The 21,249-nt window shown below is 44.7% G+C and overlaps 1 protein-coding gene across 3 annotated transcripts in view; it reads right to left on the bottom strand.

Moving 5' to 3' along the window:
- Positions 1 to 21,249, bottom strand: part of Thsd4 (thrombospondin type 1 domain containing 4) — a 579,159-nt gene that overhangs the window by 78,025 nt on the left and 479,885 nt on the right. For all 3 annotated transcript variants that reach the window (XM_016003663.3, XM_076575392.1, XM_006971466.4), the window contains one exon: positions 11,841 to 12,045. In XM_016003663.3, coding sequence (XP_015859149.1) covers positions 11,841 to 12,045 — 205 coding nt within the window. The remainder of the gene's footprint in view (positions 1 to 11,840; positions 12,046 to 21,249) is intronic.

Raw genomic sequence — 21,249 nt, forward strand, 5'->3', positions numbered from 1 at the left:
CTCAGACCTCTCTTGGTGTCCTATCCACCCAGATCCCGAAATACCCGATCTACCTCTCCTCCTTCTTTTGCTTCTCAAGATGTCAAGTGCAGCCCAGCCAGTCACTACCCTGCAGTAGTTACTTTGTGTTACAGTGTTGCTTTCTTCCTTAGTAGATACTACATGCACTGATTAAAATTTTAAACCCACAAACAGGACTTATGGAAGGGTAAGTTTGTTACTTTACTGACTAAGCCCATGCCTACATCATCAGCACCTTTGTTTGCTCAACACTTCTTCTGCCTTCTTGCTATGGACCTGGTTTTTCTACAGGAGTAACTGCTTGCTGCCTTTTCTTCTGTCAGGGCTAACATTGCCTTCAGAGGTCGGGCATGATCCTGCTACACCCCGCTCTGGTCACTGTCTCCAGTGGCTCGACCCTGGGCAAAGACTGGACCCACAGGATGTAATTGGGATGAAGGTCTTCTGTAGTCTGAAGCCAGGCTGCTTGCTCCCTGCAGCTGCAGTCTCAGAGGTGGATGTTATGCCCGTTTGGCCTAAGAACCATGTTTATAGAACAGCCATGCGCATGCCTCCTCCTCCTCCTCCGTGCTGCAGTCCGAGCTGCGGCTTCAGGCAGACATGCTCTTTCCCGAAGCCCACGCATCCTCTAAGACGGGCTGGCCAACTACAGCATGCAAACAAAATGAGCAGTGCTTTTTCCATAGGTGGAGTTTTTCCAGAGCACAGCCATGCCCACCCATTCTCATCTTGTCTCCCATCCAAGTACTAACCAGGTTCAGCCCTGCTTAACTTCCAAAAATCAGAGTAGTTCAGGGTGGAATAGCTGAAAACCATCCTCTATTGCCCATAGCTGCGTCCTCACTTCACAGAGGAGTAGCTGCAGCAGAGACCCACTGGCCTGAAAAGATTCAGATATTTACTCTATGGCAGAACTCCAAAAACAAAACAAAACAAAACACAAGCAAGGATGCCAACACTGTCTAAAAGCCTAGTTAGGGTGTCTCCTCAGTTTGCCTTGCTTAAGGACAAGGGATGAAGAAATGACTTCTACATCATTAAAGAAGTCCCAGGCAGACTGCAAGTGTATTTCAAGGCAGGGACCTTGTATTGTCTTCTTCTCTGTAATACACTGTACTTGGCAAGTGCTTAATTTTTTTTTAGATTAATGTTGTTTTACCCAGGTACCAAATCAGATAAAGAACAGTGTTTTACGTAAAGGAAAGCGTTTCTGATTTAAATAACCTGAATGTTAGACAATAAAGGGAATATAAAGTCTGGACAAGGTGGCATGTTGTGTTTCCCAAGCCTAACAAATACAGCAGTGCCTCAGGTCATAAAGGAAGCTGATGGGGTAGGGCTAGGTGAAGTTATTATGAGAGCTGCAGATGCTAAAATAATGGGGCAAGAGCCAACCCAGGAAGACTACAGTTAGAAAGTGTAGACCGGAGGGATGCTCAGGGGTTAAGAACACACACTGTCTGGCAGAGGACCCAGGTTTGGTTCCCAGCACCCAGGCTGGGTGGCTGACAACCACCTGTCACTCTAGCTCTAGGGGGTCTGATGCCCTCTTCTGGCCTCTGCACATACCTTCCCCCCCTGCATACACACAAGTAAAACTCAGAATAAAATCTTCTTAAAAACAAAGAAAATAATCATCTGAGCCCACTACAGAGATCTAAAGATCTCGGAGAGCAGAGGTCGTGAGCGCTCTGCTTAAGGAAGAAGGGCAAACTGCCTTGACCGCTGGTGGAAAGGCAGGACTGGACGGGGAGGGTGGGATCTGGGGCAGAGCTCCTGTCTCCAAGCTCTGACTCTCAGGGACGGCAAAGGAAGGACCAACTGAGAGCAGTGATCTTGGACAGGTATCCAGCTGCCTGCAGCTGGAGGTAAAACAACTTCCAAGTTGTTTTCCTCAGGTGTTGCTTCTCGTTCCTGAATTCAACCATGTCTACTGGACGCTGCTAACTCTTCTATCAGACCCTCTTCCCGGGCTTTGCATAGACATCTGTAAGCAGGCTCTCAGTGTTCTAACACAGCACAGAAGGGCAGAATTTGACTCAAAGAGGGAAGGCTGAAGCATACTTGTAAGTGGGTTATGGATGGATTTTAGAATTAATGTTATCTGCCCTGTACTGACTCACAGACAGGGTCCTGGTCTATTCTATATCCATGTAGGAGGATCCCAGCATGTGACTGACAGCCCTGAAAGATGTTGTCTGGAGGCACAGGGAGGGGAAAGAATGTTCTTACCAGGATGAAGGTGTCAATCACTCCCATAAGACTGGGCTGGTTGTATAATGGCATCCACCTTTAATCCCAACACTTGGGAGGCAGAGGCAGGTGGATCTCTGTGAGTTCAAGACCAGCCTGGTCTACATAGTGAATTCCAGGCAAGCCAAGGCTAAATAGTGAGACCCCATCTCAAAAACCAAAACCAACCAACCAAACAGAAACCCTATGTTCCAACGGACTCAGGGGCTGTTTTCTAAATTCAAGGAGAACATCCCCATTTGGTATCGAAAAGCAGGTATCGACATTTTGCGTATTTCTGAGACAGACAGACAATGCAATTAATAGCAAAAACAAACCACAGTTTAACTTCTCCCTATAAGACAAACATCAAACATTCCCAGGGTAGAGGTACTAACTCCACAGCAGAAAACGTGAAAAGAAAATGAGCCCACGGACAGAGCCAAGGTGATTTCATTTTGTTTCAGCATATTGAAAGCTTGTCAGGGGCAGAGGGACTGCGGAAGAATAAAGCGAGCCGCTGCAAACAGATGCAGGGACTCTCCTCAATCAAAGGGAAGAGTACTGTCGGACTCCAGGTGGAAGCATGTAATGCAAAATTAGGTCCAGGAGCATTAAAACAAATGACCGCAGTTTCCCAAACCACAGCGGGAGGGCACGGTCTCTTTGGCATGGGATATTTGCTTTGCAAAGATTTCGTTGTGTACGGCAGTCATACAGGTTTGTGTTGAAGCGGAGGTAGGAACGGAGTCCATATTAAGGAAAACAAAACCAGAAAGTTTCACAATCACTTTGCTCCTCTGCCAGATGGATGAGGAACATCCAGCCAAAGTCAGATGCTTGTGGTCTGTCTCCTGGGGTTGTCATGAACTGTCACAGGTGACTAGGAGGGCCACCAAGTCCATTTCAGCATCTGGCTCTGATGACAAAGAGGAGAGGGCTGGTGTATGTTACAGCAGCTGTCAAGGGCACAGTTTCTGGGGCTGGGATAGAGAGTTGTCAGCAAAGTGGTTCCTGTGTAAGTATGAACATTGATGTTTGATCCCCAGCAGTCCTGTGAAAAGCTGGGCTCCGTGGTGTGTGTTTGTAATTCTCAGCACTGGGGAGGAGGAGACAGAAGAGGGTGCTGGATTCCTATAACTGGTGTTACAGATGGTTGTGAGCCACCATGTGAGTGCTGGGAACTGAGCCTGGTTCCTCTGGAAGAACAAATGATGCTCTTAACCACTGAGCCGTCTCTCCAGCCCCCATTACCATTTTCTTTTAAAAGAGCCGCCACTCAAACTCATGTCGTGTGTTCCTGTTTTCTAGCTGTTTTACAGTTCCACACACCTTACTTAAGTTTATCATTATTGTGTGTCTGTGTACATGATGCATGTACGTGTGTGTGCCAAGGGGCATGTGTGGAAGGCAGAGGACAACTTCTGTGGAGTCAGCTATTTTGCCTGCATGTATGTGTGTATGCCATGTGGGTACTTGGGTTCGATTCCCAGTACCCACATGGCATACATACATACATGCAGGCAAAATATCCATACACATAAAAGCAAAACAAAATCTCAAAAAAAGGATCTATCAAAATGTACGGTTACAAAGCAAATGTATGAAACAGACTGCACACATGACAAAATGTTAAATCAATGTCATACTGAAAAGAAAGCTGTCACATATCAGATCAACAGAAACTATAAAATACTCAAAGACATACCTAATAAAGCTAACAGAATTGACATAAAGAAGCCCCATTAAAGCTCCTGATCCAGGATATGTACCATGATCCTGAATCAAAAGCTCAACACTGAAAATGCCCCTCTCCTACTTCAAATTAACCTACACGTTTACTGCAATCCTAGCTAAGATCCCAATGGGTTTGATGGATTTTGACAAGATGGCTTGTCAAAGTACATTTAGAGGAACAGATGCATAAAAATACACAAGAATATTGAAGGCAAAACCAATTTGATCAGTGGAGGAATTAAGGGAGGGGAAGAGAGGTGATCCATGAGGGGTTTCCACAAGAGTGAAACCCATTACAGAGTAACAGCAATCACCAGTGGAGAGAGGGAAATAATTGAGAGTAAAAGTTTAAGTGGGGGTGATAGGACTGGGAGAGGAGAGGGCAGGGAGTGGGTTAGTGAAAACCAAGGCTGCAGGGAAAAGCTTTATGTGGAAATTAACTAGTTCATAAGCTAATTAAAAATGTATTTATTTAAAAGAGAGTTTGAACTGAAGTACTCCGCATGGGTGAATGATGTTCTTCTAAGAAGACACTGGGTATTAGAAAATCCTACAGACAGACACAGGCAATCTCCCTACCTTGTTATTGGGACAGAGTATTGTCTTGCTCTTTGTTGCCCACCATACCTAGATAAGACCCTATCACTGAAGACATCACTGACTTTGGATACAGGACACAGAGACATCAACCCCGAACTGACTAGGAAACTCATCCCATGAAAGATAGTTTATATAGTTCCAGAAGGTGGTATGCAGGTTGCCAGAAGAGAAAAGATACCAGTGATCCTACCCAGTGCTGTATCCAGCATGGTCCTGCATGGACCCAACATGGTGCTGTTATCAAGATGTGCCCACTGGTGGAATAGTGGCATGAAGGCTTTGGGGGTAACCAACCACTTTCTGATCGGCTATGAGTCCTGTTCCACAGGAAGGATTTCATGTCTGGTAGTGTAAGTCTGGTCAAAGCCCATGCCTGGGGAGATCATAAGCCTTAGGAAGGGACCTACTATTGTTTTGCTAAGTGGTCATACTGTCAAACTACACTCCAAATATTTGTGTTTATACCTAAGGATTTGTACTGTTCTCAGCTTTGTGAAGCTGAGCTTCTTCTTTGCAGTGGGTAGTAGTTAATGCAGAGTCTCATAACTGGTCAAAATGCTGAGAATAAATAACTCGGAGCATTCAGCATGGGCTCTGTATCAACTTTCCGCCACCCCAAGCTCCAGGAACTTTATGGAAATGGTGGACAGAAAGGACATAAGAGACTGTGGATGGAGAAGAGAGCTGTGAACTGCTGACTTCTGGAGACACCCAGGCTGTGGCACATACATGACAGCTCACAGCAGTTGTGGTCACCCACACACTATCAAGCCAGTCAAAATTTCAGCATGGATGCGGAAGGACTCCAAGGAGCCATCTGTAGTTGACAGATGCTGAAAGAGGGATGGTTGTTCTCCTTTGTGGATGTGGATGCTGAGGTTGTTCACACGCCAGTGGGTAGCCACAGACTCATGCACGGCATTAACGGGGCTCAGGGGTTATTAATAATAACAAAAACTAAATAAAAGAGGACATGAAACGAGGATGGGGCAGGGGCACTGAGGGAAATTGGAGGGAAGTGGTAGTGGGCAGACACGATCAATCTACATTATGTGAATGTATAGGATTTTCAAAGAATGAAAATATTATTAAAATGTCAATAAATAAAAATACAACTATAGTAATGCAAAGACTATGGTACTAATGTAGAAGAGACTCATACATCAATGGATGTGCACCGAGAGTCCACAAGTGTATCTATATACATTTGCACGTAGTGTGTGGTATATAGATGATATTTCAAATTAGTGGGGGGAAATTTGATAAATGGTTTTGAGCAAACTATCTGGTAAAAGAAATTCAAATCCTTCCTCACAACACACACAAAGACCAGTTCCAGAGACATTAAATGTTTAACTATAAAAATAGAGCCGGAGAAGTAGTAGTTTATTAAGGGCTACTTGTATAATGGCAGCGGGGAGGCCTTCATAAATAATGCAAACACCTACCAGCTTTCAAGAAAGCAATCAAGAAAAAAATGTGCACTACAATGATGGGGAATGTCTTTCTGTATGCTGTGAATATGTGTTGCTCTGATAGGTTGATAACTAAAATGCTGATTGGCCAGTAACTAGACAGGAAGTATAGGAGGGACAAGCAGATGAGTAGAATTCTGGGAAGAGGAAGGCTGAGTCAGGAGTTGCCAGCCAGACACAGAGGAAGCAAGATGACAAGGAAGAACTGAGAAAAGGTGCCAAGCCATGTGGCTAAACATAGATAAGAATTATGAGTTAATTTAAGTGTAAGAGCTAGTCAGTAATAAGCCTGAGCTAATGGCCAAGCATTTAGAATAAATATAAGCTCCTGAGTGATCATTCTATAAGTGGGCCATGGGACTGCAGGGGCTTGGCAGGACCTGAGAAACATCCGACTGCACTACAAAGTACCAAATAAAACACACAAAGCTGAAATGCAAGATAAAGACTAAAATTTTCAACAGAGACAAACAGAAAATGGTTATTACTTTTAACTGTGAATTTTTAAAAACAGCAAGAGAATCTCAAATTTAAAACTGGCAAAATTAAAATCCAACAATTTTTAAATTGGCAAATTTATAAGAATATAAAAATAATTAAAAAAACCCAGCAGTAAGAAAATGAAAATAAAAGTATATAGTACCAGAACTGGAAGTTAAGTACATTCTTAAAGTTTGTACACTTGAATGCAGCAGATACAATGTAGGATTGGTACAAAGAGGCAATTTCACCCTTTTGCTTTCTATTCCCTGTATGATGACATTTTTCTAATGCCCATGAAAAAAATCCTTGGGATTAATTGTCATGTAAGCATAACATATCACATTTTTGTAAAGATTGATTTTCAAACTCTTTTTAATTATGTATATGTATATGTGTGGGAATATATACATGTGAGTTCAGGTATAGGTTCTCTTAGAACTGGAGTTACAGGTAGTTGTGAGGACCTGGGAACTGAACTCAGGTTCTTTTTTTTTTTGGGGGGGGTGCAGGGTTTCTCTGTATAGCTTTGTACCTTTCCTGGATCTCGCTCCGTAGACCAGGCTGGCGTTGAACTCACAAAGACCCACCTGCCTCTGCCTCCCAAGTGCTGGGAGTAAAGGTGTGTGCCACCGCCACCACCACCTGGCTTGAACTCAGTTTTTTTTTTTTTTTTTACAAGAGCAGTATGTACTCTTAATTGCTGAACCATCTCTCCAGCCCAAGATGTCACATTCTTTCAAACATTCTAAGTCTTCCCATATACAAAGTTGCTCACCTAATAAAGTCTGCAAATTACAGATGCTCCATGATGGTTCTTGAGATGTTAGGTGCTGACCATTACTATTTTAAAGATTTATTCATTTTTATTTTATGTGTATGAGAGTTTGCCTACATGTATGAAAGTGTATTGAGCATATACCTTGCACCCACAGTGGCCAGAAGAGGGCGCTGGATTCCCCAGAATTGGAGTTATGAATGGCTGTGAGCCACCACATGGGTGCTAGGAATGGGACCCAGGTCCTCTGCAAGAGCAGCCAGCTCTTTTAACTGCTGGGCCATCTCTCCAGCCCCAGTTATTATTATTTTAAACTTTCATGAGAACATGATTCAAGGGAACTGTATTGCCAATTTGTTTTTAAAATCTTTCAGATCTCCAAGAACTCCTTCCAAGTCCACAGCCCATCAACGGTGTAAGTCGCTGGCAGGTAGAACATGTCCCGAACAGCCACTCTGCCTGCTGCGCTTTCATGTGTGATATCTGAACTGCTGCATAATGACATTAGTAAACCGAACTGATTCAACAGCGCCAAACTTTGATATTTCAGCTAAAATAATTTTACAGCATCTTATTAAGGGAGAAGTAAGACAAACTGGCAGTCATTTTAATAATATTAGAGTCAATGTTTTTCCTCCAAATAGCAAGTCTGCGAATAAGGAGAAGTCATAACTTAACAACAGATAGCAGTTCTAAAGTCTTAAAATCTAGCTCTGACTAAACAAGCTAAGCTTTGAAGGACATGCATAATTTTCACTGTCTGATTTTAATAAAAGTAGAGCTCACTCTTGGAGTACACTCAGTTTCACAACCTGAAATGAGATGAACATGTGTTGTTTCTCATAGGTGTGAGCCATTAAATGCTCACTGAAGAAAACAGGAACATGGTGAGGTGGAGGTGGTCTGCTCCCCCAGCTCTGTGGAGCCAGCCCCCCCATGGGCTATGGAAAGGCAAGGGCCAGCAGGCAGCAGGCCAGGGGCCAGCAGGCCAGGCGTGTTGGCTAAACTCAGAGTTAGGTTTAATGTTACTGATGGCTGGTACACACGCCTCCCTCTTCTATTTAGTTTTTGTTTTAAATTTTTTAATTTCCAGAGTTGGAAACGGTGTTACATACTTTTAACCCCAGCACTTGGGGGCTGAAGCAGAAGGATTTCAAGTCTGAGGGCATTCTGGATTCTATAATGAGATCTTGTCTCAAAAATTCTGTTGTTCAATTTTCATACTCTAACTTTAAAAGTGCACCTTTTGTAACTATAACATCTTTTTTTTTTTTTTTAAAAAGGGAATTAAAAAATTAATTATGGGCTGAAAAGATGACTCAGTGGTTAAGAGCACTGACTGCTTTTCAGGACCTGGGTTTGAGTCACAGCGACCACACAGTGGTTCATACCTGTTTAGGAGATACAATGTCCTCTTCTGGCCTCCTTGGGCACCAGACATCTCCAGGTGTGCAAGTGGTGTGCAGATAAACACGCAGGCAAAACATATGCCACAGTGTATGTGTGGGGGTCAGAGGGCAACTTGAGGGAGCTGATTCTCTCCTTCCATTAAATGGGTCATGGGGTCCAATCCAGGTCATCAGGCAAGGACTTTATCTGCGGAGCCATCTCATTGCCCCCACCCCCAGGCAAACAGCGTTGAACATAGAGGAGGGGTTGAGCAGTTGAGGTGAGTCAAGGACAGAAGGCCTGAGATAAGAAAAAGACCACCCAACCACTGTACTGTTAAAAGGGGTGAGCTGTATGGTGTGGGAATTGTACCCTGAGTTTTAAGAATGGATGGAAAATCTAGAACATTCCAGGTGACATAAATGCTATGGCTGGAAGCTTCTGTTCCTCACTCCTGGAGTCTCCTTCCTCAGAGCCTGCTTCTGTTCCCCTCTCCTTGGTGATACGTCATCATGTAATGCTGTTACAGATGGCGCCTTTCTCATGAACCCACTGGTGTCTGGGTATAGGGAGTCAACATTGACTTCCCGAGTCACTCTCCCATTGACGCTGGGTACTTGGACCCTCCCCCTGCTTTCTCTTCATCCCTCTTATGAGAGGTGGAGATTTCTATCTCACATTTTTGTGTGTATATACATCTGTATGCATGGTCACACATATAGGGCTGTGTGCACATCGGCAATAGTGTTTGTCGCTGGGCTGCCCTCTCCATCAGCTTACGCTTTTATTTGTTGAGATAGGGTCTCCCCTTGAACTTGGATGTTGGAGCTCATTGAGTGGCGAGTCTAGTTAGCTTGCTCCAGGACTCACGTCTCCCGAGTGGGTGCTGGGGCTTAGTTGGATTACAGAGCTAGGACAAGTTGCCTACTTGGCATGGGTCTTGGGGATCTGAACTCCAGGACCTATGGGAATGCAGTAAATACCTTATCCACCAAGTCACCTCCCCATTATATTCCATTAAGTTTATTTCCTGGCAAACTCTCTGAGACAAAAGGCAGAAGACGCTTGTCAATCACCTTCCTTAATACATCTGTGCTCCTGTTGAGTCTTACGACAAAGTCCCATACTCTGGATGGAAAGAGTAAGGCTCTGGGCTGTTTCCATTCAGATTCCCTGTGGATGTTCACACAGAATATCCATTGTACCTTTAAGGAGCCTGAAACTGATTACAAAACGGGACTGGTGATAGCAAGGGAACATTTACTAAAAACAACATAAAGCTAATAAAAACTGGCATTGTTTGCTAGCGTGTTTAAACACAATCACACTTCAAATAACCCCAGGAACATTTTCCACTGCAGGAGGCAGGATGTGTGTGGAGATGTGATCTTGTCAAGGCACCAGAGAAAGGCGGAAACACAGAGATCATTATTTAAGATTTAAAATCACACAAACTGCTCACAGGGGAACTTAGCTTTCTGCCACTTTGGTGGCTCCTGGATTTGCCAGAGAAGATGTAACAGTTTCCTGCTGTAGTTGGGACTGTCTTAGAGACCCATCTGCCATCCTTGTCTTCCCCCAGACAATCAAACCCAGTGGAGGTAGTTGGGGCTGCACTTGAGGAGGAAGGGAAGGGGCGGGTGTGAAGTGATTGCTGGGGAGATGGCCCAGCCAGTGAAGTGTGCAAACACTAGGACCTGAGTTTGATTCTTAGAATCCCCCCCCACACACACACATAAAAAATGGGTGCAATGGCTCATGCATGTAACCCCAGTGCTGAGGACATGGAAGCAGGCAGATTCTGAAGGCTAATGAGCCCATCAGTCTGGCTTCCTCAGCAAGCTCCAGGCTAGGGAGCTCAGAAGCAAGGTGACTGGCTGGCACCTGAGGAATGATTCCTGAGGTTGGCCTCTGGCCTTCACAGGTATGTGTAATCATGTACGTACACACACACACCACCACCACCACCACCACCACCACCAACAACAACAACAACAACAACAACAACAACAATAACAAAATGAATGGTATTTCAAAAAACCGGTGGACACTGACTGCCATGTGACCAGTGGTATAGTAGAGGAAACTCAAGTTAAATTTCTATTCCTAGAGCTCCCCTCCCTTGGTTGAATCCCAGCTCTGCTTCTTCCTTCCTGTATGACTGTGGCAAGCCTCAGGAAACTGAGGCTGGGAATAGCTTGTAGGCTCTAAGCTGTTTAGAGTGCTCTAGGATTTTATACAGAAAAAGCCATGAGTATATTGCCTGGCACATGATTTGTTCTAGACAGGCTCCTGCTCAATAAATAATTAAAAACAAAATGTCTATTGCTACTCATTAAATGTCTCAAAGAAATGACACCCTAGGCCAGGCTTGGTGGCTTATGACTATAATCCCAGCATGTAGGAGGAAGGCCGGCCTGGATTATGTTGTCATTTCCAGGCCAGCCTAGGATACAGATCAAGACCCTGTCTCAAAACCCAAACAGTTGCCCCTGTAATATCTGCTGAACTGATGTGCACATGCTTATCTGAACTAGAAACTGGGAAACAATCATTCCGTGACTGCTGCACAGCGGAGGGTATGTCCCGAAGAATGCACCAGCAAGGCTCTCACTTGGAGGAAAATGGGTCCCACACAGATGGTGTTGGCTGAGGTGACTAATGAGGGGGTTCTGCAGCAGTTCAGAAGACCGCAGGGGCCTGCTGCCCCAGGCAGATGAAACGGAGAGAAGGCAAGGATTGTCTTTGCATTGGACCTCCAGGGGGCAAAAGTCTAGGAGGAATCATCAGTGGACTCTGTCCCCTAGACCCCAAGAGAACGAAGGCTAGCAGATCTCCCTTCTGGACAGAAAACCCTCCCAGCTCAAGAGTCTGTTGCCCATTTCATGCCCACGTCTTTCTTGAGTAAAGCCTGGTGTAAATGTATAGTCGTTAACCCTTAGTTCATGGAAGGACTTCCCCTGGCACACACACACTGTTCCAAAGGGCAGGTCAGGGAGACCCCAATGGTACTTTCTGTATGTCCCGGGATGTCTGGCCACCACAGTTCACCTTACCATCCTGGAAAGAATTCATCAACGGCAGTGACATGTCTCTTACGTGTATGTGAAAAAGATGAATGAACTCACCCAAATAGTTGTTGCTCTTGTGCATTTCTGTAATATTAATTTTCGTGGCTCCTTGGGGGATCTCTACAACTCGGTGGTAGCCCAGGCTGGTGAGGGCATGCTTGAACACTCCCGACACCACCTGGCAGCCTGTGTTATCACCTCCACACACCCCACACTTGTCCACAACTTTGTCAGAGCCCAGGAAGTCGTCACAGCCAATGTTCTGCAAAAAGACAGAGAAGATGTTGTAGAATGGATCAGGAACATCTGGGAGGAAGGAGTGGGAAAGGATTGGGAGATCTACTGATGGGCCTCAGACCGACCTTCCTCCTGCCCTTGCTCCTGGGGCTTAGGAAATGGCTCAGCGTGCCAAAGTGCTTGCCGTGGGAGCAGGAGTTTGGAGCCCAGCACCCACGTAAAAATCCAGGCGTGGCAGTGAATGCCCAAAATCCCAACACTGGAAGGCAGAGGCAGAGTGCTCCTGGGGGGGCATCCTAGTCTAACCAATCAGTGAGAGACAGTTTCTGTAGAGACTCAAAGAGTAAGATGGAGAGCCATAGAGAAAAATAACCAATGTCAACCTCTGGCCTCCACACGCCCACATACCCACATGTATATACACACACATTTTTAAAAGTTTATACATGCCTTCATTCAACAGATATGCACATAGCACCTACTTGGGCAAGAGCCTTCCTCTTCAGCTAGTCAGGAAATAGACCCTTCAAGGGTAGGTTGGGAGACCCACACAATAAACAAGACAGATCAATCCAATAGTACGTTTGGTCAAGGTAATTGATCAGAAGAAAGTGACTAGGAAGGAGGCAGGGTTTGATATTTATATAATTTGAACAGTGAAACTGTTTTGCATTCCCCCACTCCACGCAGACTACAGGAGGGTCATGAGTGCCCCATGCTGGGAATTTCTTAAATCTCTTTGGAACCACAGTAAATACCCCACTTAAACTGAGGTTTGCCGCCAAGTCTGTTCTACATTGCAGATCCTACCACCACGTGACAGAGCAACCCCCCAAAGTGCTGTTTCCTGGCCCAGTTTCGTGGGAAATCAGAGCTTGAGCTCTGTCTCCACTGGTAAGTGTGGTTCTGGAGAGCTGAGCACGAGTCTGGTTGCTTGTTTTTTCTGAGGCACTTCCCAGAAGCGCAATGGCTAAAACACCACCAGAGAGCATGGTAAGCTTCTATCTGAGCCTTCACCAGACAGTCAATTTCATTCATGGAAACTCTTGTCTAATCTGAACCTCAACCCCACCCCAAATCTCATCACTCAGTTTTTTTCTGCTGTATCTTTATTTACCATCATCCATTCATGTTCCTGTTAAGATAATTTTGTTTTGCATTAAAAAAAAATAAAGCTTTGCAACAAAATGGAATGAGCTTGATTGGAATCTTTCTCCCATTGCCCAAGCTGGCTCCACAGGGCTCATGATACTGTTTCCTGAATTCAAAACTGGGACTCATGGTCTGAGCAGAGAATTCTGTCACATTTCCTCCAGGGGCAGATGGAAGCCAGCAGAATGTAGTTTGGATGATGAAATATTGGGATTACAGGATTATGCATTCGGTCCTGGGGTTGCAGAAAATGAAATCAGAATGATGTTCTAAAACTTGAGACATATGTCCACTGACTCACAAGCTTGTTTTCATTCTCAAACCTAATAGCAAACATGAGACCATATCTCAGGGGCAGAGTGGTCAGCAGACCCCTCCAAGTTCACTTCTGATTGCATTAAATAACCGTGGGTCTACCCACGTGGGTCCTGTTGGTGGGGTCAGATCTCACATCAGAGGTGTTTAGTTTTGTTCCTTTAATTTGACTGACATCTTTCTGCAGGCACTGTACTTCTGCCTTATTGCTTCCATATTTCCGAGCGCACATTAGTCCATCAGTAATCACTGGTCTCTCCACAAATCGCTTCTCTGTAAAACATTATTTCTGACAATAACAGGACATCATCTCAATATGTCCATCCATATCCAATTAGCCTTTCAAAACGTCATGTATGCTATGTCTTTCTTCCCCCTTAAAAATGTCTTGCCTTCACTCTCTGAACATTTTAGCAGGAAAGGAAGGAAAATGATAGCCACACCCTAACTGTCTTGCATTCTCCCTTGCTTTGAAACAAGGCAATACTACCAATATCAGGGTTTCTAGAAGACAGAAACTATGGGGATGGAAAGATGGCTCCCTGGTTAAGAACACTGGCTGCTCTGGAAGAGGCCCTGGGTTTGGTTTCCATTACTTACATGGAAGCTCACAGCTATCTGTAACATCAGTTCCAGGGGATCTGATGTCCTCTTCTGGCCTCCATGGACATGTGGTTCACATATATACATGTAGGTAGACACTTATAAACATAAAATGAAAATAAACATTTTTAAAAAAAGAAAAATAGTTTCTACTCTACCAAAAGCCAAGAGTCTAACTAAATTGATGATTATGGATGGGTAGGACGGACAGTGTGGTGGTATGAATGAGATGTCCCCCATCAGTCTCAGACATCTGAATATTTGGCACCCAGGTGGTGGCTATTTGGGGATGATAAGGAAGCATGTCCTTGTTAGAGGAAGTATGTCCCTTCAGGTGAGCTCTGAGGTTTCAAAAGACTTGCACCATTCCCAGTGTATTCTCTGCCTTTTGCTCAAAGTTTGAGGTGTTAGCTCTCAGCTGTGCCTGGTGCCGTGCTCTGCCACCATGGACTCCATCCCTCCAGAACTACAAGCCCCTAATGCTCTCTTCTAAAGGTGCCTTGGTCATGGTGTTTTACCACAGCAATAAAATATAACTAAGACAGAAAAGTTAATCATCCCTAGAGATAGCTCACAATCCCCTCTCTCTACAAGCTTTGGTCCACTCTGGCTAACCCTGGACGCATCTCGAGTAGAGGGGACATTGACACAAAGGCACAGAAGGAGGAACCAACAATATAGTGCATAGAATGAGGTGGATCACCCGGCAGAGGCAACCGAAAGGGGGCAGAACTGATTTCAGCTCATGGTGTCAGAGGGTACAGTTCACCACGGTGGGGAAGGCATGGTGGAGTTCATGGCAGGGAAGTGACGGCTGCTGCTTGTTTGTGGTGTCAACCAGGAAGTAGAGAGCATGGGCTGGAAGTGGCAGCCTCAAAGCCCATCCCCCACTGAGCCACTTCCTCCATCTAGGTTCCAACTCACAAAGATTCAAAAGCCTCCCAAACTATTACAACCAGCTGGAGACCTAGTGTTCAGACATGCGTACCTGTGGGGGACATTTTACATTTAAATTATAAGACTACAGGGTAGGGTTGCAGTGAGGGATGAAATGAGGCCAGAGAATTAGACTCTCCAGGGTGAAGCATCAGAACTTTAATCTAAGGAATCAACGACTACCAGATGTATGAAGAAGTAGAGGGTCATATTCAAGATGTGTTTTGAAGACAATAATGTTGGCCACAGTGTGGAGTGGGTCCTACCTAGAGATGGGGAGCAGGCCATCTAGAAGGTCTTTTACAGAAATACTCTCTTGTAGATAGGGTTTGGAGAGTATTTTAAGAACAAACAAGAGCCACTGAAGATGGGATCTACATTACCTCAGTCCTCTGTCCCAATGCAGTCAGTAGGATTTTCCGTTGGAAATTGTACAAACACTGCTTCAGACAACCACAGACACAGGACAGATGACGCTTGCTCTTCTGAGTTAGGCATTATATTAGGACACTCAGCACTATTGGATGGATCCCCACCTGATTTCCTGCACAGCTCAGTCACTACGGATGGATCTAGATTCTGCCACTGCAGTCTTCCTGGCAGATGTCCACATAGCTTGGAGACTAGCTTTAGTGGAGGGTGTGGTTTCATAAGCAATGTCAAGAGCTGACAGTGGCATCCTGTTTTCTCAGAGCCCACCCTAGACTCTCAGGGCAGTTTAGCTCTCCAGAGAGAAATCAAAACAAAGGGCATACAACCCTTCCCCAGACATGGAAAGAAACCACTGGGACATCTTTCCGGTGTCCTAATGGTTCCACAGCTCTTCCTTGGGGAGATGGATTTGCCATGGAGTCACACAAAATGCTACCCACTTCAGGAAGCAGGAAAGACAAGTGTAGAGTGACTGGGCAGACAATGTGGATTCAAGGCCTTTGTTCTCAGCTCGGAGGCCACAGAAAACTTATTTACATGACAAATGTCCCGTCTCCTGACAGGGCTAAGCTGAAGATCAGTGATATAATGAAGGACGATTTGATTGATGGGAAAAAGTGACCTTCAGACCGGGTCTCAAAGGACAAGAAGTATTGTTCATGATGATCTAACCATGTGAAAGTATATTTTATCCACAATGTCACTGAGGGACCACACCAGACAAGTCACCTAGAAAACACCCAGTTGAATCAGACTGAGGTCTCCCCTTTTGGGGGAGGGATTAGTTTTTCAAGGCTCACCTGAAAAACACACACACACACACACACACACACACACACACACACACACACACACACAGATTATCAGAAATTATTGGGCAACAAGGACTACCTGCATTTTTTTATATTCTCCTAAGACAGGATCAAATCTCTTTTAAAAACTGAAAACTGGGTACATGGAGACTAATGGGTGCTGCAATATCCCAGCTTGAAGTAGGGTGTAGGGGCAGAGTGACGTTCAGATGCAAAATGAACAGGACACTGTGACAGCCAGACCAGTAAAAGGGGAAGGAAGATTTAATCTCCCCCACTTGTTTTCAGCTTGGTAATGTCTAATACTCACAGAGCCTTTACTGTATTATAGGTCTTTTGGAAATCAATTTTTCTCATTTTAAAAGCAATCCATGGGATTGCTGTCAACTACGGGGAGCTGAGACTTAAAGAGGTCAAATATCTGAGTAAGGTTGTGTTGTTAGTTGTAAGGGTCAAAACTAAAGAGCATGTTTTAAAAACCGTTATGTTAGGATTGGAGATTACTCATGGCAAAGGTGACAGTTTTGTTGGAGAAGTGGATGGTGGCAGAGACCGAGAGCAGAGAACAAGTTCAAGGTGATGTCACCATAGAATCTTGGACAGAGCTCAGCCCAGAGGTGACTCTAATGTGCTTGTCTTCAAGTCTTGTGAAGAGATACAACCACAGGATGTATCTCTTCCATACTGGCTGTTTGAACATTATACTCTACATGTAGCAAATGAAAAATATTTTAGCTTATCTTCCTATTACATTGATTTCTTATTGTAAGAGCTTTCTATTTATTTTGAAATACTTAGACTCACAAGAAGTTGTAAAAACAGTGAAAGGGAGTTTTGTTGACCTTCTACCCAGATTTCCCTAATGATTACATCTCACTATGCATCATCGGAGCCATGTATACCACTATAATGGCATCACCATTATACCGCTAACTAAAGAGTAGACTACATTTGAACTTGCCATTATTTATATACATTTCTTGGAGTGTATGAGTCTGTGAAATACTGTAATATGTGTAATGTTCCTTTCTTTAAAACAGCTGGTTCCCCTGTCCTGGTTAGCCTTAACTGTCAACTTGACATAGCATAGAGTCATACAAGAGAAGAAGCCTCAGTTGTGGACTAGCTTAGATCAGTTGGTCTGTGGGCATGCCCATGAGGGATTCTCCTGATCACTAACAGATGTTGGAGGGCCCAGGCCACTGTGAGCAATGCCATTCCTGGGGAAGGTAGTCCTGGGCTGTACAAAACACTAGTTAAGCATGAGTCCGTGGGCAAGCTGTGCAGTACACTATTCCTCTGTGGGTTCTGCTTCAGGTTCTGGCCTTGCGTTCATGCCTGACTTCCTCAACAATGGACTGAGACCTGGAAGTGTAATATAAAACAAACCCTTTCCTCCTCCTCCTTTACCACAGCAAGAAAGCCCAGACTAGGACCCCTCTCTTCAAGAACACTGCCATGTAATTGTTAAGTGCATTGATGCCATCTAGCAGGAAAAGCAGTTTGGAATGGTGGGGAGGAGAGGGGAGCAATACTGAACTGGGAATCAGGAGGCTTTGTCTTTGACTTAATGTGGAATGATAAGCCAGGCTACTCCTCTACAGCATGTTGAGAACAATCCTGTCCTGAGATATTAGGGAACAGTAGCTGGAACTCGGTCTTGTGTATCAGGAAGCTGGGCAACTCATGTCTAATGGGGATGACTCCAAATTGGTGGCTTACTCCCAAACTCTTTGGGAGGCCCCAACAAAGTATCACCAGTATGCTTAAGATGAGCATGGGAGTCTTCCAGACACAGGTCCTGTCCTGCCTCTGTGCTTATGAGTCCTGAGTCTTTGAACACACCAGTTGAGTTGGCTTTTGGGTTCTTTTGGATTTGTGATTGGAGATGCTGCAATCTTGACCTCTTCAGTCTGTTGGAAGCATCAAATGAGGAAACATGGGAACAGAATCCTTGCAGAATGATGCGGTACAGTAGCTTCTCAAAGAATGCTGGGTTTTGTTATCATTGGTTTTATAGATTTGATTATGCCTGAAATTTATCCTCTTTAAGTAAATCTCATTACCATGTAACCAGAGGACCCATCCCTACTTCTGTAACATCCCTCAACTAGAAATACTTTCTTCTTTATTTGGACAAATTCAGAAAGTGCTAAAAAGCCAAAGAAAGGGCACAGGGGACCTCAAAGACAACTCCTGACACAGCTTCTCTGTTCTTACTGTTCAAACAGCATCTGCCAGTGACAGCCAGATCGAACATCTGCTTCCCACCATCCACCTCTACTTTGTGCTGTCTGTACTGTACCATGTACTACCATTCAAAAGAGATATAGCTTTTACAAAGGTGATTGGACAAGCATCAGATGTTCACAGCGTTTTCCCAGTGATTCCTTTTGCAACACATTGTAGGAAAATTTTACATGTTGCAAGCTATCATGAGAGAAATTGCTCAAGAATTACTCTCAATTGTGTGCCAAAATTAACCTAAATGAGATTTCCCGAGGGAAATGAGCAATCTGGATGACATATTTGGTGGTGAATTTCCCAGGGAGGAGCTTCTGTCCATTGTGGCAGGCAGGGGGGTGCCAGGCATTCAGATAGTGGCGGGAGGGTTCCAACTCCCTAATGGGAAGCAGGTGTTCTGTGTATGCTTCACACACGAGGCAAGGCAACCTCAACTGGCTGGCTAGGTGACCCTGAGAGGTGAAACATGTAGCCTTAATAAGCATGCCATTACAGCAGTGTGGGGGAATATTAAAATGGTTTGGAGCTAACACCAATTTTCTTGTATTTATGGTGAGCTAATTTGTGGAAATACATATGGAGGCTAAAACTTTCATGGATGACATTCTGTTGAAAGAAGTCTTCTGCATATGATAAACATCTCTCTCGTGTCACTGTGAGGAATGTAGATGAATACCACCTTCTTGGAAAGCAACTTAGCAACCCATGCTGCTTCAAGTAGTGCATTCTTCTTCTAGGAATTTATGCAAAGGAAGTGATAAGAAATGAGGCCAACAATTCCAGAACAATAGGGCTCAAAGTGTTATTATTAGTACTAAAATCATTGGCATCATCCTTAGTGTGCAACACAGGGAAATGGTTAAACAACATGTAGACCCCCTGGGAAATGCTGGATGGCTCCTTCTCCCAGTGTGATTTTCATTACAATGTTCTCGAAGGTGTGCTGGTCAACCCTTGACCTTCTGTATCACTCAGCAAGTTTTCTGAGCTAATCACAAGACAGTACCGATGTGATGTTAGGCACATCAGAACAGCCATGAAAAGGAACCAGACATAGTCTCTACTTAGAGTCGAGTCGAACCCAAGTGAGCAAACCACAGCTTCCTGCCAGATCTGGCCCAAACCTGTGTTTGTAAAAAGAGACTGACCTGAACACAAACATCCCATTTGTCTACTTTTTGTTCCTGGCTCTTGGGGGCATTTTAAAAGTAGAACTGAGTAGTAACACAGACAGTCTGGTCCACAAAGACTAACATATTTATAATCTGGCTCTTAAAAAAAAGTTGCCAGTCATTGCTCTAAACAGAAAGACACAAAGAAGTGACTTCAATATGGCTTTGCGACCGTAAAGGAGGCGGGCACAGATTCCTGTGAGGCAAGACTGAGGCTCAGGTATTTGCTCCCAACTGACCCTGATTGCCTGATCCTGGATCATCTATTCTCTCTTTGTTTTTTTCTAATCTGGCTCAATTATTACATAGAATGCAAAGAGCTGTTATCTAAGGGGCCAGGGAAACGGCTCAGCTTGTAAAGAGCTTGGCGCATAAACGCGAGGACCTGAATTTGGGTCCACAGCATCCATGTAAAAGTGAGGTGTGGTGGTGCACCCTTGCAATCCCGCTGCTGGGTAGGGAGAGACAGAAAGGTCACTGATGCTTGCCAAGCTGAACCAGCATGCTCTAGGTTCAGTGAGAGACCTTGACTCGCAAACGAGGAAAGAGTAGAAGAAAGACATCTTATGTTGACCTCTGGCACCAGCATGTCCATGTGTATATGTCCATGTGCACATGTCCCTGCATGTACAGAAATGCACATAAACCTGCATGCATACATACCTGCACACATACAAACATGAACATGTACATGCACATACACAGAGTTGTCCTACCACAAGTCTTCAACTTTTGGGGTGCTAGGGATCAAACGTAGGGCCTTGAGCTATATCCCCCAACCCTCTTTTTTTTTAAGTGGGGGAGGAAAACCCATTCATTTAAAAGAAAACTTTGTGTAGAACCACAGAACTTCCCTACAGAAAATGAGCAAAGCAAGTCTCTGGGGCTGAAGAAGGGCTGGCGGGGTGTGCAAGCCCAGCAGCCTGAGTTCGAGCCCGCTCTCCTTCCTCAGGGCCAGGGGCTCTCTGTTCTGGCCCTGCTGACATTTTGGCCTGGCATGTTCTTTCAGCAGCTGTCTTATGCACTGATAGTGTTGGCTCTACCTGTCAGGTGCCCGGCTCACTCTTCCTCCTCAGTGTGATACATGGATCAGATACTGCCAAGGACCTCCGAAGGAGAACGAGCTGCTTCGGGGACCTCTGATTCAGGTTAAACCACAGCTTATGGGATGTCTAGGAACACACAAGGCCTCTTACAGAAGGCTTCAAAACAGTGGCAGTTTCATAGAAATGCGAAATATGTCCCGGTCTATGCCAAAGGAGATAATGAGTAAATAATAGTAGATTGTTCAATTAAAGAAATAGTTCCTTTCTGCATCCACCCAGAGTTCTCTAGTTGCCTTTTAGCTTAACTTCAGTAGGAGAGCACAGTGTTTACTACACCGTAGGTGTTTAGGAGGTGTTTGCTGAATAAAAGAGCGGTTCCCTGAGGGCTTCACTGGTAAGCGCTGGCTGGCCTTACCAGCGTGATGATTAGGTCCGATCCTCAGAACACACATGAAAATGTCAGGCAGAAACGTGTAATCCCAGGGCCTAAAGGTGGAGACCGGAGGATGCCTGGGGC

Source organism: Peromyscus maniculatus, chromosome 7 (genome assembly GCF_049852395.1).
Source record: "Peromyscus maniculatus bairdii isolate BWxNUB_F1_BW_parent chromosome 7, HU_Pman_BW_mat_3.1, whole genome shotgun sequence".
Lineage (NCBI taxonomy): Eukaryota > Metazoa > Chordata > Mammalia > Rodentia > Cricetidae > Peromyscus > Peromyscus maniculatus.